Below are 17,449 nucleotides of genomic sequence, written 5' to 3'. Positions count from 1 at the left end.
TTAGTCTGTACCCACAATTCTCTATCAGGGTTACTTTGTCCCCAGAGCATATGTCGCACTATCTGGAGACATCTGTGGTTGGTCCAACTGAGGGGTTGCTACTGGCGTCTGTTAGGTAAAGGCCGAGGATGCTGTTGACCGCCCAACAGTACATGAAGACTTACCAGTCCCAAATGTCAGTAGAGCCAAGGTTGACAGACCCTGATGTGTACTGATAAGGAAAAGCCAAATTTCTCAACTGTAGCACATCATGAAGAGCACTTTCGTTTCTTACGGTCTAGAACTGGGCTGAGCTGGTTATACGCTTGGGCGGTGTCTACACTGACCCATCAAAACAGACTTGTTATGAAATCACCAGGGAATACTGTTTTCCAGATTCAGCAGATATGAGACAAATAACATCCTGCTCATTGAGAAAGAGCCAAGTCGGGGGATACTCACTAAACGCCTGAGATTTTTCTTGACAACTCTCCTTGCTCTTGTTTTTACTGGGTGGCTATTCCTGGGATATTTGTCAAACAGACCTTATCTCCTATAATATCATCTTTTACTGTTTGGTGTGGTTTTTGAATTCCAGGCAGACCAGGCCTAGTATAATAGTCTTGGACAGACATTCTTCCTGTCTGGGGTATTTTCTTCCTGTCTAGGGTATTTTAGTTACTGCCCTAAAGTTTGCAAAATAGTCTTTTTTTCTGAAAAGATATTCTTGAAAATCAATATCATTCAGAGAATGGAAAAAGCTGATCACTGACTTTTCAAGATATGGGGCATTTCAATGGGAGAATAAAAATCATAATTCAATCCCAAATTAGAGGAGTCCAGAGAGCGTACCCTCAGCATTTACATATAGCCTACTGTCTAGAGATTGTCCTTGTGAACCCAAAAGAAATCCGAACAATCTATCCACCATGAAAATAAACAACAGCCCATCACAAAGAGGAAATTAGGCAGTGGGCCTAAAATAATGTTTAACTAACTTTACATTCCTTTCTGTCACCATTTTGCCGATTTCTGGGGAATGTGTATTGGTGGGGACAATAAATAGAGCTATTTGCTATTCAGAAGTGCCTGCCTGCATTTGTTTGACTGAAGAAATGGGATGGAAGGCAGTGGGGATACATCATTGATGGGAAAGGATGTTGTTGAATAATTATTTTTTAAATATAGCAAAACTTTTAGAAAATTTATGATTAGCATGTCCTGGACTTCCTGAAGCATTCAGTCAACTAGTTTCCATCTTGTCAATGGATAGTAAACACTATATAATAGCTACTCTCCCAATTCCTAAATATTGCATTTTTATTTTTACCCTTAGGTGTGTAGTTATTTCCCGTGTGATTTCTTCAACTATGGGAGGTGTTCCAGATAAGAATTTTTCACTCCCTTTTTTTTTTCTTGCATGACCTACAAGAAAAGAATGCCTTTAAAAAGTCAAACTCACCTTCATTGGCCTTTAGTTGTGCTGTTTCCTTTTCTTGGAATGTTCTCCCCAAGTTATCTGCCTCCCCAGTCAACATCATCAGTGTCCCATCAGTCCAGTCTAGTGAACTCCTATCCGTCCTTCAAAATCCAATTCAAATATCATTTTCCCCAGCCTTCTCAGGAAGAATTTATTACTCTCACACAGTATACTACCACAAGATACTTATTTGTGTTGCCTGATTATTCTTGTAGGTGAAATTCTTGGGTGCAGGAAGGTCTCTGTTCCTCTGATCTATTTTTACTTTGTATTTCTGAGGACTAGTAAAGTACCGTTTCAAAGTAGGCAGTCAGCAGTTAAGTATCAAATAAATGAGTGAATAATGAGTGGGTGGATAGGTGGATGAACTGGGAAATAATTCCTCTCTCTGATATCCTTCCGCTACTAATGTGTAATGCCATTTCTGAGAAATGCCAAGTCTCCATATATGCGAAATTTGGTTTCTGTCATTTCCTCTCTGTTCCACTGGTTTGTTTATACTGCATGATGCTGCCTGGTGCTTTACTTTTTTAAACTATAGAAGTCTTGAAATATAGTTGAATATATTTTCTTACATTCTTTTACTTATTCAAAATTATCATGGCTATTTCTTTCTGTTGTATTCTTCCATGTAGGTTGTAGGGTCATCTTGTCAATTTGGGGGAAAGCATTATGAAGACTTTGTTGAAGCTGCATTGGATTTAAAGCTTCATTTGGAAAATAATTGATATATTTACAGTATTGAGCATTGTCATACATGAATATAGAATATCTCCTTACTTATGTTATTAATTATTTTATAATTATTTTAGATTATTCCTGATGCTGTGAATGGAGTCTTTAATTTTTATGGTTTAACAAAATGAGTAACTGCTGATATATACTGATTTCTTGTTATTACTCTTATATTAAGTAAACTTGATAGCCTTGTTCTTTCTTCCAATTACATATGGTGTATTTCTTTCTGTTGTTTTAGTATGCTGGCTAAAACTCAGCAGGATAATGCCCAAGAGAAGCTTTTATAGCAGGCAGCCTTATCTTTCTGCTGACTTTTAAGGAAATTATTCTGATTTTTTATCTTTAAATGTGATGTTTGTCATGTGCATATCATAGACATCTTTAATCAACCATTTTTAGAAAAGTTCCCTCATTTCCTAGTATGCTAAGTGCTATTACTATGAACAGGTATTGAATTTTGTTAACTGCTGATATTCTAATTTTTAAAATGATTTTTTGTTTTCTCTCTCCTGTTATTCTTATGAATTCTAATAATATGTCAACTACCTTAAATCCCTGAAATAAACCCTCCCTTGGTCATGACATTTAAACATAATGCTACATTCAGTAGGATTTTTAAAGGATTTTTGCATTTATATTCATAATTAAATAGATGTATGATTTTACTTTTATGTATCATTCTTGTACGGCTTTTTAATCAAGATTATATTAGCTTCATTAAGTGAACTGTGGAACTTTTTTTTTTTCCTCTGTAATAGTTTGTATTGGCTAGAAATTGTTTTTTAAAAGTTGGTTAAATCTAACAAGATTATTTGGAATCAGTAGCTATTAGAGTTAATTATTTAATAGGTATAAGTGAATTTAGGTTTTTTATATTATTTTGAGTCATTTTTGATAATTTATATTCTCTAATAAATTATCCATTTCACGTAACTTTTCATTTTGTGGGTAGAAAGTTCTCAAGGTTTTGTTCTACATCATTACAGCAGCGGCAATTATGTCCTTTCCTTTATTGTTTGTACCTTTTATCTTGATCAATTCCCTAAGGTTTGCCTATTTTGTAAAACTTAAAAAAAAAATCACCTTTTAGTTTTTTTAATCCTTTTGTAAATTTTTCATTCTATTTCATTATATTCTACAATAACCTTTTTTGTTTCTTTGTTTTACTGTTTGAATCTTCCATGTCATTTTTTTCAACCTGTTTTTAAGTCCTCTGAAATTAGTCATCTTGTTATTGTTTTTATAGACAGGCTTGATTATATTGGCCCATGTTTCCCAGTTTTCTTGCTTACTGTGGCTTCTTGAATCCTGTCCTTTCCCACTAGGTTCAATATGCTTCTTACAGAATAATATAATCCCTAGGTATATCTTGAGTGAGGATCTGTGAGTGGAAACTCTTGGCATTTGTCTGAAAATATCTTTATTTCACCCTTGGTTTTGAATGGTAATTGGCTGTATATAGAAGTTAGGTTGACGATAATTTTCTCTGAGGACTTTGATGAAATGACTCTGTAATTTACTTTTCTCTTTTTGCTGAGGAGAATTCTGTTTTCAACCTGATTACTGTCCTTTCACAGGTAACCTGTTTTTGAGGATTTTGCTTGTCTATTTAGTGTTCTGTACTTCCACTGTCATCTGTATAGGTCTAAATTACTTTTTATTCATCATGTTTGAGACTCAGTTAGCTTTTTTTAACCTGAAGATTTTGTGTCTCTTAGGAATTCTGGAAAGATCTCAACTGTTTCTCTTTTTGAATGTTGCTTTTATATATGCCCTTAATCCTATCATCTCTCAGCCTTTCAGGATCATCACTCTTTTGTTTCTTTCCTTTCTGAATCTCCAGTCTCTTCTACCTATCATATCAATCTCATTGAAAATATATCCAAATGTCTCCCAAAGTCAAGTGGGCCTTAGAAGCATCAATACAAATGGAGATAATGGAATACCAGTTGAGCTATTTCAAATCCTAAAAGATGATGCTGTGAAAGTGCTGCACTCAGTATGTCAGCAAATTTGGAAAATTCAGCAGTGGCCAGCAGGACTGGAAAAGGTCAGTTTTCATTCCAATCCCAAACAAAGGCAATGCCAAAGAATGCTCAAACTACCACACGATTGTACTCATCTCACACGCTAGCAAAAGTAATGCTCAAAATTCTCCAAGCCAGGCTTCAACAGTATGTGAACTGTGAACTTCCAGATGTTCAAGCTGGATTTAGAAAAGGCAGAGGAACCAGAGATCAAACTGCCAGCATCTACTGGATCATCAAAAAAGCAAGAGAGTTCCAGAAAAACATCTACTTCTGCTTTATTGACTATACCAAAGCCTTTGACTGTGTGGATCACAACAAACTGTGGAAAATTTTCAAAGAGTTGGGAATACCAGACCACGTCACCTGCCTCCTGAAAGATCTGTATGCAGGTCAAGAAGCAACAGTTAGAACTGGACATGGAACAGACTGGTTCCAAATTGGGAAAGGAGTATGTCAAGGCTATATATTTGTCACCCTGCTTATTTAATTTATATGCAGAGTACATCATGAGAAATGCTGGACTGGATGAAGCACAAGTTGGAATCAAGATTGCTGGGAGAAATATCAATAGCCTCAGATATGCAGATGACACCACTCTTATGGCAGAAAGTCAAGAAGAACTAAAGAGCCTCTTGATGAAAGTGAAAGAGGAGAGTGAAAAAGATGGCTTAAAACTCCACAGTCAGAAAATTAAGATCATTGCATCTGATTCCATCACTTCATGGCAAATAGATGGGAACAATAGAAACAGTGAGAAACTTTATTTTGGGGGGCTCCAAAATCACTACAGATGGTGACTGCAGCCATAAAATTAAAAGATGCTTGCTCCTTGGAAGAAAAGTTATGACCAACCTAGACAGCATATTAAAAAGCAGAGACATTACTTTGCCAACAAAGGTCCATCTAGTCAAAGCTATGGTTTTTCCAGTGGTCATGTATAAATGTGAGAGTTGGACTATAAAGAAAGCTGAGTGCTGAAGAATTGATGCTTTTGAACTGTGGTGTTGGAGAAGATGCTTGAGAGTTCCTTGGACAGCAAGAAGATCTAACCAGTCCATCCTAAAGAAAATCAGTCCTGAATATTCACGGGAAGGACTGATGCTGAAGCTGAAACTCAAATACTTTGGCGACCTGAGGCAAAGGACTGACTCTTTTGAAAAGACCCTAATGATGGGAAAGATTGAAGGCGGAAGGCAAAAGGGACAATAGAGGATGAGATGGTTGGATGGCATCACTGACTGAATGGACATGAGTTTGAGTAAGCTCCAGGAGTTGGTGATGGACAGGGAAGCCCAGTGTGCTGCAGTCCATGGGGTTGCAAAGAGTTGGACACAACTGAGCAACTGAACTGAACTGAACTGAATGTCTCCCGTCTTTTATTTTTAAAAAGTCCTCCCAGGGCCCATTCCTTACCTCCCTTGAGCTCTCTTCTTGCTCTGCTGGACATCACAGCCAAACTTCATGATGAATTTGCCTCTACTTTTCTCTCCTTCCACGCCTCCCACTTATTGTCGCAGTTCCCTCAAGAATGACTTCGGCCCTCAGTGATCCAGAGACTTCTTTTGTCATAGTTGCCAGTGACTTCCATGTGTCTGAGTCACAGTTGAGCCCTCAATTAATTGGACCTCTTTCCTACATTCAGCCTGGAATTGACCACTCCTTCCTTAAAACACACTTCACCTCTTGACTTCTGAACCACTTTACTCTCTTGGTTCTCTCCAAATGCTGGGGCACTGGGGGCTTGGAATTGGGCTCTATTTTCTTCGTTTTCTACTATCTCTAAGAGGTTTTATTTTCCCCATTCACACAACTTTACATACCATGTATTTGTCAAGGATGGTCAAATGCAGACCTCCAGTTCCTCCTCCTGTGAGCTATTGAATTCGCTGTAAATTCCTGCTTAATTCTATCACTTGGAATCTCAGCAGCATTTAACCTTTCACTGCTCAAAACTGATTTCTTGAATTTCTCACAAAAGAATGTCTTCCATATCTCCGCAAGTGCCATCACTATCTGCCTGCTTTCTAAAACGAGAATGTAGGAGTCAATCTTGATTTCCCTCTCCTTCAAAGACCCATTTTTATTCTACAATCTAGTCCTTTAAATTCTAACTTCAAAATAGATCTCAAACCCATTCACTTCCCATCTCTACCTCCAACATCCTGGTCATGGCCTCTATCGTTTCTCAACTGAAAACTACTACCTAGTCGCTGAATCGTTTCTACTATTAATACTCTCCCTTCCATTTTCAACACAGAGGTCAGAACATCTTTTTTTAAAAAATCATCTTCCTACTTGAAGTCCTCCAAGAACTTGCTGTTGTACTTGATCACAACCAAATCCACACTCGTACATAAAGCCTTCAAGGTGCTGTCCTACTTTCAACCTCATCCCAGTTCCTATCCCCTTCACTCTGGTGTTCTGGCCACCCTGACCTTCTAATTCTTCAGTCACACCAAGCTTTTTTGTTCCAGTAGGGCCTCCATAGATTCCTTCTGCCTGATATGCTCCCTTCAAAGCCCCCATCAAACTGGTTTCTTCTCTTCCTTCAAGCAATTTGAGGTCACCCTTTCAAAAGAGGACTTCCTGACTGTCTTGGATAACATGGGGGCCTTTCCTAAATCTCTCTAGTAGCAGCCTCATTTTTTCTTTTATAATCTTTTCCATGCCTTTTTTTTTTCTTTTCTTTCTTTTTGAGATATATTATTTTACATATTATTTTATCAACCTTGCAACTTCAACAGTATATGAGCAATCAACTTTGTTGCCTTAATTAGCCAGCAGGAGTCCCTCACCTCCAGGATCTAATGCCTGATGATCTGAGGTGAAGCTGACATAATTATAATAGAAATAAAGTGCACAATAAATGTAATGCACTTGAATCTTCCTGGAACCGTCCCCTGTGAGTCTGTGGGAAAATTGTCTTCCATGAAACTGGTCCCTGGTACCAAAGAGGACTGGTGCTTTAGAGCATCTCTACTAAAATACTAAGAAGCCTTTGATTGCTTAATTTGTAAACTGTTCAGCTTTCAGTAGGACACTTTCCTAAGGAATTCTTTTAGAACCACGTTTCACATGAGTGGGCCTCTCAATGAATCATGTATTTTGGCTCCAAGAGAAGGCAGGCGCTCCCTCAGATGGAGTCTCTGCATTCCAGCAAGGGCTGCTTTGTCATATCGTGGTGTCATTTCCTTGCAGCACGATTCTCCATTTTAGTCAAAACAATTCTGAGAGGTTTTTCTTTTCCCCTATCATGTTTCAAAGCAGAAATAGTATAATGGGGGGCAGTTTGCATGTGATAAACTGCAATACCAAAAGACTATTATAACATAATTTCATTGCATAAAACCATGGTCAGAAGTTTCTCTTTTTGACTGGCTAATTGATCACTTTCTCTGCCCTGACAAATCTGTAAGTGCCATTAGGAGGGAACCAAGTCTGTTTTGTTTGTCACTTTATATACACCCAATTACTAGCATATGTAAATAAATGAAGATCTCCAAGTGATGCTATTTTTTTCTGAAGTAGAGCTCTGATGAGCATCTTCACAAATTGTGGCTGTAGTTGTCATCTTGACTATATAGGCCTGTTCAGGCCTCCCAGTCTCTAAAATAAAATAATAATATTGTCTGCCTGTCTTGTATTTGTTAATGGAAGTTGAAAACTTTGAAAGTCCTTATAGAAACCATACAGTCTCATGATATTTTAATTTTGTAAAAATTCCAAACCTCTTCACATTGATATGTGTGCCCCCAGATAGACTACCTGTGATGGTTTCTGGCTCAACCACAACTGCATTTGCTTTCAAGGTATCCCCTGACTCTGTTTCTTGATGCTTACTGGTGCCAGAGAACATATATTTTTGTTTTGTTCTGCTTTTGTTTTAAATCATGACTTAATACATAGTCCTATCACAGGAGGTTGTATGTAAATAATTAGAAATAAGGCCATCTTTACATCATGATTTTTTCAAAGTATTTAACAACTGAGTTGGGCACCAACCAGCAAGACTGGCACTCTGGCCAATCAGAAGGAACTTTCCACTTACACACTCAGAGGCTACACGGGGTGGCCTTCATTTTCAGAGTCAACTCCCATCTTTGTTTTGTTTTGCTCTAGCCACACCATGTGGCATGCGAGATCTTAGTTCTCTGACCAGGGATTGAACCTATGCCCCTTGCATTGCAAACACAGAATCGTAACCACTGAACCACCAGGGAAGTCTCCTCTACCTTTTTTTAAAGCCTTTTCTTGTTGTTGTTCAGTCGCTATGTTGTGTCTGACTCTTTGTGACCCCATGAACTGCAGCACACTATTCTTCCCTGTCCTTCACTAACTCCCGGAGTTTGCTCAACCTCATGTCCATTGAGTCAGTGATGCCATCCATCCATCTTCTGGAAGTGACTTAAAGCCTTCGAACCTTGTAATTATCCTATGCATGCATGAGTGCTAAGTCACTTCTGACTCTTTGCAACTCTCTGGACTGGACTGTAGCCTGCCAGATTCCTCTGTCCATGGAATTTTCCAGGCAAGAATACTGGAGTAGGTTGCCATTTCCTACTTCGCTAGATAGGACAACTTTGGTCAAAAGGCCACAGTAATTGAGTTCTGCCTTCTAGAACTTGCTGAGCTAAATGCAGGTTATAGCGACCGGCTCAGGCTAAATTCAGTTTGTCCATGTAGTGCTTTTTAGGGGTAGCGAGTGTCTCGTTCCTTAGCTGATGGCATGGCCCTGTAATTTTACCATTTTTCCACATTCCTTTTTGGCTCTAGCTTGGGGCATGAGGCTCAGTGGAGAATTTTCAGAAATCAAAATGCATCTCTGTTTTCCCCAGGTCTGTTTGCAACTCAACATCACTGGAAAGGAAAAGCCCAGCGAGGGATGCTTCCTCCCACCCAGGCGTTTGTTTCATGGTGTCATTCATGTCCAAGGCCACCTGCCTCCGAATGACTGAATTTTCTGACACTTTTCTTCGTTTTGGCTCACAGGTCCACACGTTCCGAGGCCCGCACTGGTGTGAATATTGTGCCAACTTCATGTGGGGGCTCATTGCCCAAGGGGTCCGGTGCTCAGGTAGGCATGGAACTTCTTTTCTCCTTTTCCATTTACATAAAGTGTCATCATGGTTACATGGAGGACATCTTTTCAGAGCTGGGAAATAGGCCCAGATTAGCTCAAAAGTCTAGCTTTCTGGAAGACTCAAGGCATCTCTGTGCTTAATGGAGAAACTGTTCTAGGTGTTTGCTAGAATGAGAAGGAATATCTCACATTTATGCAAGAAAAGAAAAAAAAATCCAAACGAGTCTATTTTCTTAGACATCTACCTGCCACCCAAAATAGGTAGTTGTCCTTAAAAGAAAAAGAAACTGATTCCAATGGAATTGCATAGGTAGAAAAGTCACAGTGCTTTCCCATCCTTGCTTTACTACAAAAAGCAGGGCATAAAAATAATAACATAAGTGAACAATTACCCCATACAAAGCACTGAGCTAACATTTTCTATTCATCATATCATTTAGCCATACCAACAAACTGTGCATGATCAAGTCGTTCAGTTGTGTCCAACTCTTTGCAACCCCATGGACTTTAGCCCCAGACCTTGGGGGAGATGCAATTATTCTCCCCATTAAATAGATGAACTGAGCCTTATTGATAATTGTTCATTGCCCTTGGCCACATAGTAAGTGGTGGAACTTTGATTTGACTCCAGAGCCCTGGTCCAGTATTTTTCTGCCATCAAATTAGCAGTGAAAATACACACGTTGATTGCATATCACATATTTTCAAAGTACTTTGAAACCCTAGGTGTTTTTCCACTTAGAACTGGACGCATACACCCATTGCTAAGCGCACACAACACATCTTATTAAGATATATCTAACAACATAGAAAAGAATTGCCAAATTAATGTGTAACCGGGCTTCCTAATTCATCACGCCAGGCTTTTTATGGCAAACAGTTCTGGCTAGGAGCAAGAACAGCCTCCTGTGATATATTGATTGGGTTTCCACTGACAGCTTAACTGATTTGTTTCTTGGTAGAGTATGATTTTAAAGAAACAATGTGTGTGAAGCATTTAAAGTAAAATAAGCTAAAGACACGACATTAAGATGATCTATTTCCCACACTTGAACTTATTTACAAAACAGAAACAGACTCACAGACACAGAAAACAAACTTATGGTTACCAGATGCGAGAGGTGGGAGCAGAGAGGGATAAAGCAGGACTTTGGGAGCAACATATACACGTTTCTATATATAAAATAAACAAGGACCTGCTATATAGCACAGGGAACCCCACTCAGTATTCACCTCTATGTGAAAAGAATCTGGAAAAAAAAAAAATATATATATATATATATATATATATATATAAATCTGGAAAAAATATCTGAATCACTTTGCTATATGCCTGAAACTAACACATTATAAATCAGCTATACTTCAATAAAAATTTTAAAAATAAAAAAAAAAATTTTTTTTAAGTAAAAAAAGATGATCTACTTCCCCATGCTGCCCATTTTAGTTCACAAGATCATGGGACTTTAAATCCTTCCTCTGCCTGGAAAGGTCTATTTCAGCTTCTACACAGATGCAGCCATCACTGGTGATGGTACCTGGATGGGTCCAGGAGTGCTCATGTAGGTCGGTTCCTCTACCTGCCCCCATCCCAGATCTACGAGGCAAGCAGGAAACATAAGTTTGGAGACAGACTCTCCAGAAGTGTTCCAGAGATCCCAATTACCATGAAAAGCTTAGTTAGTCATCAGGAGTTACAAAGTGTCTTACAGCTCAACCACTGAGCAAAGTGTTCAAATATCTGCTTTACTCAGTGCTCATTAATTCAACCTGTTTAGATTATACCCACCAAAAATATCCCTAATTGCTTGTATTATCCAATCTCAGCAGGAAATTGGCCCAAAGTCAATATTATGAGAACAAAACTCTGGGATTCAGATTAGCTGTGAACAGCAACTTTCTCTGGGATAAGATGGTTTGGATTTTTTTTTTTTTTTAATTTTTTTTTTTTATTATTATTATTTTTTTCCAGTGGGTTTTGTCATACATTGATATGAATCAGCCATGGATTTACATGTATTCCCAATCCCGATCCCCCCTCCCACCTCCCTCTCCACCCGATTCCTCTGGGATTTTTTTTTAATAAAACATATTCTAAGGCTATGTTACTATTCTCCAATGACCACGGCTTAACCTCATACTTCCTCTGAGCAGCAGGAAAACTGAAAACTGATCATTAAATGTTTGGTAGATCCATCATTACCTCTCAATATTTTACATATTTCAAATGTTTTAAAAATTAACTAGACTTTATAGCATATAGAATTGTATTAGTTTGCAAAAACTGAGTATGTCTGTATTTGTTATAAAACATCTTCATTTTAATAAAATATCAGTATTTTAACTCTACACAAAAACACTGTCATTTCAGACCTTAAAACGAAGTTTATAAAGAAATTAAAAATAGAATTATCATATAATCCAGCAGTTCCTCTTATGGGTATATACCCCAAAGAACTGAAAGGACTGAACAAATATTTGTACACCTACATTGATAACAACATTGTTCATGATAGCCAAAAGGTTGAAACAACCCAAGTACCCATCAGTGGATGAACAGATAGACAAAATGTGGTACATATGTATAGTGGACTAGTATTCAGCCTTAAATGCAATGTTCTTCAGGAAATTCTGTCATGAGCTACAATGTGAATGAACCTTCAGGACATTGTACTAAGTGAAATGAGGCAGTCACAAAAGGACAAATACTGTATGATTCCACTTATATGAGATATCTAAAGTAGTCAGATTGATAGATGCAGAAGGAAAAATATGGTTGACAGGCTCGTGAGGAAGAAGGCCCCGGGAGTTATTGTTTCATGGGTACAGAGTTTCTGTTTTGAAAGATAAAAAAGGTTTGGAGATAGTGATGTTTGTACATAGGGTGAAGGTACTTAATGCCACTGAACTCTATACTTAAATGGTTAAAATGGTGAACTTTATGTATATTTTACCATAATTAAAAAAAATGTTTTAAATGAAATTTGTAAGAATTCATAGTTAGTAAAAATAACTAATGAAATCACTTAAAAGTGGCTAGGCAGGCATCCTTGTATTTTCTATCACCATATTTGCTGTTTCTTCTATTCGACTCTCACGTAGCACTCCCCACACTTCAGACTTTACATATATTAACTTATTTGATCCTCATGATAACCCTAGGAGTAGATGCTATCATTATTCAAACAAGAAAACCAGCCAATTCTATTTAGTTCAGTTCACCAATATTTATATTCAGTAGATCAAATGTTATTGACATTTACTTGAGCTTTGTTAAATTTCTCATGTTGATAAAGCTAAGATAATTAGAAGTGGTTTTGTTTTTAGAAAGGGGTAGGCAGAGAGAACTCACCCAGTAAAACATGACGTGAAAAGCATATAAAGACAAAAATCATTTATTGATGAATTTGCAAAAAGTTTATATCCTCTCAAATCCTTGGTGTGGTTAAGTGCTTTTTTAAAAACAGTGACATTATAATATTCATTATCATGTGTTTATAATATGTATACAAAATATAAAAAATATTTTATTATTATGCTTTACACCTATGAAACCTACCTGGTGGCTCAGATAGTGAAGCGTCTGCGTGCAGTGAGGGAGACCCGGGTTCGGTCCCTGAGTTGGGAAGATCCCCTGGAGAAGGAAATGGCAACCCACTCCAGTACTCTTGCCTGGAAAATTCCATGGACTGAGGAGCCTGGTGGGCTACAGTCCATGGGGTCACAAAGAGTCAGACATGACTGAGCGACTTCACTTTCACTTTCACACCTATGAAAACAATATTAGAAGGTATTTTGAATAGACACCAAGTCAAGTTTGAACATTTTTGGCATTAAATTTTTATTTTCCAGAATGTAGACTGTACCTTGTTATTGTTAGAGAAATCCCATCAGTGGATACCAACTGCTAATAAGGCTTTTAATATGTGCATTGAACTAAAAGCACCTCTTCAGCTTTGGATCTTTATAAATAATTATTCTCATCATCACATTACATGGCATTGTTCTAAATTGTAAACTCTTGAGTCCTCCCTCCAGTGTCCAGTTAGACAGTATTTCCACTCACAGGTGTCAAAATAAGGCAAGTAGAAAGGAAAATGGCCTACTCAAACTGCCCAGCAAAGAAGACAGGAGTGGAAAGTATGGACAGTTCTCCAAGAAAGCAGAAGAGTATGCCAATGGTCATGGGGGTCTCAGACCAAAGATGAGAGATTCCTACAGACAGGGTAATCATGTCTTCCACAAAAGGAGTGTCACAAAGTCAAGGGAAACACCCTAGCAGAAGTCCTAGGTGCCCTTTATGGGACATGATTTGCTCTGGGAATCTAAACCCAAAAGCCCTCAAACAGTCCCAAAGGTTCCAGTCCCAAAAGGGAAAAAAACATACAAACAACCTAATTGCCAAAACTGTCTCTGTGAGATGTCTCTTTTCTTCGCAATAAGAGAAGGCTTATTGAGAAAAATGGAATTATTTTAGTTTCATGAGCACAGAGAGATTTCATACTCATCTTGTGGACAGCATCACTTCTAAGTGGCATGGATGTTCCAGAGAGATACAGCAAGCCCTGGGGGTGTTTTCCTTTTTTTATTTTTGGTAACATATAATTTGTGTTGAACTTTTACAAAATGGCCAGGCAAGACTAATGTGACTTCTCTTTTTACAGACTGTGGATTGAACGTACACAAGCAGTGTTCCAAGCACGTTCCCAACGACTGCCAACCTGATCTCAAGAGGATCAAGAAGGTGTACTGCTGTGACCTCACGACACTTGTGAAGGCTCACAACACACAGAGACCCATGGTGGTAGACATCTGCATTCGGGAAATTGAAGCAAGAGGTTTGGGAAAAAAAACTCCTTATTATAGTGACTTTCTTTTTAGTGTTGTCAAGGAGACTTTACTCTTATAATTGTTAAATTGACTCTCCACTATTGATCTCGGGGAAATGGTCTGCATGCGCAAACACACACATACACACACACACACACACACACAGACTAAATCCAACCAATGACATCAATTTCTGTTTTGTACAAAAACCATGCATGCATACATTTAATACATGCTTGCCAAGCATTCATTATGTACTACACACTGGGGACATAATAGTTATAGTTCATGCCTTTCAGAAATTCATAGCATAGTATACAGAATCAGGGGTGCAAATAAATCTATGAGTGCATACATGCATGTGTGCTAAATGTGTGCTGTGAGTATGTGTATTCAAAACACCATGGAGTCACAAAGAAGGACATTTTAATCTTATCTGAGGAGAGTTCAGAAAGGGTTTATGGCAGAAGTGAAGTCTAAATCGACTCTTTAAAAATGCTTCTTTTAAAAAAAGTTTAAAAGTTATTGGTCAACACATGTATTTTCTACCACATAGAAATTTATTCCTAGTATTGGTTCTGTTTATTTCAAAGAGGAAAGCTAAAAGATTGAAAGATATGTCCACCAAAAACTGAGAATACAAGGAAGATGGGAACATTTCAAAAAAAAGATTCTTTAGATTATGCTTGAGTCATCTTTCCTTTATTTGAGCTTTGTTTGGCCACTTTTCAGTATCAAAATGTTCAGTGATATGGTGGTTGTAGTATGGTTGGAGAGAATTTGGATTGTTGGATGTAATTTGGATAATTGGAAAGGCTTTTACAAGTGTTGCCATGTATGTACCCTACTATAGCTGGTACCATTGTTGTGTCTAAATTGGCTTACTATATGCTACAGGTATTTATGCATTTGCCAACTATCCCATTCTTTCCAAAACAAAAGGTGATATTATAACTTGTTTTCCCAAACCTTTTAGAGATAGGAAATGATTCCCTCTTCCATGCAGGGTGAAAACTACAGCTAATCTGTTCCCTTAAGACTCGGTCATTTCATCTCAGATTGTAAGAAATGCCTCCTGCCTTTTGTCTGCTGGGTCTGTTAGAGTTGAGTAGGGGCTTTGGGATCTGGTGAGTTCTTGATGCAGGGCTGAGGTGGGTCCAAGTTGAGGGGGTGCCCTGACTCTGGATGAGTGGCTGGGAAGAACAGCCCTGGGTACTGCTGTTTCAAAGGATCTGCTACCCCAGAGAGTCAGATAATCAGCCTCTCCAGAGCTTACCATCAGGACCTGCGCATCTCTGAAGAAGCTGGGATCATCCCATGGTGATCCTCATCAGAGACTACTAACAACTGGAGACAAGTTACTGCCACATCTGATGTCTAATGTGTCCACAGAAAGCACAGCACTAAGCATGTCTAGTATAAGAGCTAGAATAGCACAAGTTAAGAATTTGTGCTAGGAGTCACAGCAAAGGGACTGGAGCTACAGGCATGAGGGTCCCATGCATGGGAGCAGAAATCAGAGAATGGGCTGGAAGAAATTCATGTGACACTTCCATTTCCAGCTTCATTGCCACCAATGCCAAGATCTTATCCCATCTTCAGTCCATAGCCAATTTCTTACTGTTCTCCAGATGCCTTTATGGACATTTGTTTCTACATAATATGGCAGAATGAAAAGATCATGAACTTGAAGTTAGATTCCCAACCATTTCTCATATCAGCTACAGTATGACCTTGGGCAAGTTACTTACTCCATTTGAATATCTATCTCCTCATCTTCAAAGTGAACAGAATCAATTGTAGCTCATAAGGTGATTGATTCATGCTTCCGTGATGGCTCCTGCAGTGCACGAAACCTGGGTTCGATCCCTGGGTTGGGAAGATTCCTTGGAGAAGGGAATGGCAACTCATTTCTGTATTCTTGCCTGGAGAATTCCACAGAGGGGCCTGGCAGGCTACTGTCCATGAGGTGTCAAGGAGTCAGACACAACTGAGTGACTAACACTTTCACTTTCTTTTCTTTCATCTTCAAAGTGAACAGAATCACCTGTACCTCATAAGGTGTTGATCCAGATAACCAGCCTAGTACAGGGTCCAACATATAAGACTCAACTGTGTTATTTCTTTTTTACCTGGTATGACCCAATCCTTTAACTCCACCTCGAAATCTGTGTGTCTGACCAATGTTCTTAACCCAGATGTTTTCATGCTATCACAGAGACCCCAACAAATAGTGACATCAACAAGATGGAAACCTCTCTGTCTCCAGCACAGTCCAGGGCTGGGGTAGCTGCTCAGAGGCAGGAATTCAGGCCCCACACTGGTTACCCCATCATCTCTGAGTGCTGCCCTCCTCTCTATGGTCCCAGATGGTTATCACCATTTCATCTGCATTCTGGCCAAGAGCAAAAGGGCATGCCCTTCAAGTCCACGGGCAGCACTGTACACATCACTTCTGCTCTCTTCACATTGGCCAGGATTTAATGGCCTCTGCAATGAGTGTTGTTCTAAAAAACCAAAGGTTTCATCACAGCAGAGGAAGGGAGAATAGTGGAAGGGAGGCGGCAGCCTCTGCTAACTCTGGCAAAGTCCAGCCCATCCCTCATGACTTCCTCTATTTATTTATTTATTTATTTATTGTTACTGTGGACCATTTCTATCATCTTTATTGACTTTGTTACAATATTGCTTCTGTTTTATATTCTGGTTTTTTGGCCAGGAGGCATGTGGGATCTCAGCTCCCTGACCAGAGACGGAACCCACACCCCCTGCATTGGAAGGCGGAGTCTTAACCACTGGACCGCCAGGGAAGTCCCATGACTTTCCTTAAAGGCAGTTCCTCAGTAAGACCTTCCCTGTAGGCTCTTCTATCAAAAGGCAGGGTTAGTGTCCACTGCACTGTGCTCCCAAGTGCCTCTGCTGCAGGGTGGGTTACAACTGGACCAAGGCATGCTTAAGGCACCACCAAGTAGAACCAAGTCTCATCTTATGGGCCAATTCAGTTGATCACTAGTGGCACCCTAGACAACTGTCTGAGACAAATTCTGAATCTGGGTGGGACTCAGTAGGAGAGAAAGCTAAGGTCAATGAAGAGTGTCTCTGATGGTCATAGGTGAGGGGAGGGGCAGTATCTGTGCCATGCATTTGCTGTCTCTGATGCAGACCTAATGTTGCTTTTGTTCAGTTGCTAAGTCATGTCCAACTCTTCATGACCCCATGGACTTCAACAGACCAGGCTCCTCTGTCCTCACTATCTCCCAGAATTTGCTCAAATTCATGTCCATTGAGTCAGTGATGCTATCTAAACATTTC

General features: G+C 39.0%; 1 protein-coding gene across 1 annotated transcript in view; it reads left to right on the top strand.

The window, feature by feature from the left end:
* The window catches only part of CHN2 (chimerin 2), a 325,755-nt gene that overhangs the window by 293,719 nt on the left and 14,587 nt on the right, over nt 1-17,449 (top strand). Inside the window, exons 8-9 of the mRNA XM_061165454.1 lie at nt 9,217-9,301; nt 13,972-14,145. Of these exons, the coding sequence (XP_061021437.1) occupies nt 9,217-9,301; nt 13,972-14,145 (259 nt within the window). The remainder of the gene's footprint in view (nt 1-9,216; nt 9,302-13,971; nt 14,146-17,449) is intronic.

Source organism: Dama dama, chromosome 18, assembly GCF_033118175.1.
Source record: "Dama dama isolate Ldn47 chromosome 18, ASM3311817v1, whole genome shotgun sequence".
In the NCBI taxonomy this organism is placed as follows: Eukaryota; Metazoa; Chordata; class Mammalia; order Artiodactyla; family Cervidae; genus Dama; species Dama dama.
This window is presented reverse-complemented; position numbering and strand designations above follow the sequence as displayed.